Raw genomic sequence first — 1,972 nt, forward strand, 5'->3', positions numbered from 1 at the left:
ATTGGCCATGAAATACGAGATGCAATTGAAGGAAGAAAAGCCTAAGCCATCCTTTGGCTTCAAGAATCCTTCGAGATTTAACTCTTCTTACACTGAAGGGAGTCCTTTTTAGCACAAACCATCATTCTTTAGTCCAAGTAAGTTTGACAAGGGGAAAGAAAAGGTTATAGTATCTCAGAATGAATATGCTACAAGAAGAAAGTGTTTTAGATGTCATGGAAGGGGGCATATTGCATCCGAATGCCCTAGTAAAAATGTCTTGACAGCAACTCAATGTGCTCTAATGGATGAGGAAGAGAAACTCTATCACTTCATTGCGGATGAGGATGAATGTGATAACTTCGACGATGAGTATGATGAGGATATACCACCAGAAAGTGAGAGCAATATGATTGGAGTTATGAGGAGAATCTTGTATAGTGAGCCTAAGAGTGACTTAAGGCAAAGAAACAATCTATTTCATACTAGATGCAAGGTTGGAGAGAAGACTTGTAATGTTATAATTGATGGTGGTGCCCAAACAGATGTGATATCATCCGAAGCTATGAGTAAGTTGAAGCTTCAAACCAGGGATCATATAATGAGCACTATAAGCTTAATTGATTGAATTATGGAACCGGGGTTCGAGTCAAGAAGCAAGCCTTGGTTGCCTACTCCATAGGTGGGTTTGAAGATGAAAGATGGTGTGATATTCTTCCAATGGATGCGAGTCACTTACTTCTTGGGAGACCTTAGCAGTTTGACCATGATACGGAGCACAAAGGTAAATCAAATGTATATGTTGTAGCTACCAAAGAAAGCAGAAAAGTTAGATTGTTGCCTTTACCTCCCAAAATTGCTAAGAAAGAAAAAGAGAAAAGCAACTTCTTTGTAACTTATAATGAATTTGAAAAAATAGTGGAAGAAATGGGGGGTGGGTATGCTTTGGTTGTAAGGGCCAAAGAAGAAAAGGGTACTTCTTGTGATAACTTATCATCCCTTAATGAGTTATTAGAAGAGTACAAAGATGTTTTTCCAGATGACTTACCAAAAGGCCTTCCGCCACTTGCCATTGATTTGATTCCGGGGGCATCCTTACCCGACAAGGCAGCCTATAGATGTAATCTGGAAGAAAGTAAGGAACTTCAAAGGCAAATCGATGAATTAATGCAAAGGGGCTATGTGAGAGAGAACATGAGTCCATGTGCCGTTCCCGCTCTCTTAGTACCAAAAAAAGATGGTACTTGGAGAATGTGTGTTGATAGTCGTTCAATAAACAATATCACAATCAAATATAGATTCCCTATGCCTAGATTGCAAGACATGTTGGATGAGTTGAGTGGTGCCTTAATCTTTTCCAAAAAAGATTTAAGGAATGGATACCACCAAATGAGAATTAGGGAAGGAGATGAGTGGAAGACGGCATTCAAAACAAAACAAGGGTTATACGAGTAGTTAGTGATGCCATTCGGGCTTTGCGACACTCCAAGCTCTTTCATGAGATTGATGAACGAAGTCCTCCGTCCTTTTCTAAATAAATTTTTTATTGTTTACTTAGATGACATTCTTGTATATAGTAAAAACAATGAGGAGCATTTAATTCATTTGAGGATGTTGTTTGATAGGTTGAGAGGGCATAAGTTGTATGGAAAGCTAGAAAAATGTACTCTCATGACTCCTAGTGTTGTATTCCTAGGATATGTTGTAACAGGAAAAGGGGTGCATGTAGATCCCGAGAAGGTCAAGGCAGTCCAATCTTGGTTGGCTCTAAAGAATGTGCACGAGGTTAGAAGCTTTCATAGACTAGCATCATTCTATAGGAGGTTCATTCGAAACTTCTCAACCATCATGGCTCCCATCACCGAATTGACAAAGAAAGGAGAGTTCGAGTGGAATGAAGCTGCCCAAAAGGCCTTTGAGAAGGTAAAGTTTCAACTTTGCAATGCTCCGGTTCTTATACTTCCTGATTTTAACAAGGTGTTTGAAGTGGAGT

At 39.4% G+C, this 1,972-nt stretch overlaps 1 protein-coding gene across 1 annotated transcript; it reads left to right on the forward strand.

Annotated features, from left to right (window-relative positions):
- Window positions 1–283: 283 nt before the first annotated feature.
- LOC125369580 lies at window positions 284–1,434 on the forward strand. Its single transcript, XM_048372358.1, has 2 exons — window positions 284–548; window positions 788–1,434. Exons 1-2 carry the CDS (start codon window positions 284–286, stop codon window positions 1,432–1,434), a joined length of 912 nt encoding a protein of 303 aa, XP_048228315.1.
- Window positions 1,435–1,972: the final 538 nt, after the last annotated feature.

This window comes from Ricinus communis, chromosome 3, assembly GCF_019578655.1.
Source record: "Ricinus communis isolate WT05 ecotype wild-type chromosome 3, ASM1957865v1, whole genome shotgun sequence".
Classification (NCBI taxonomy): domain Eukaryota; kingdom Viridiplantae; phylum Streptophyta; class Magnoliopsida; order Malpighiales; family Euphorbiaceae; genus Ricinus; species Ricinus communis.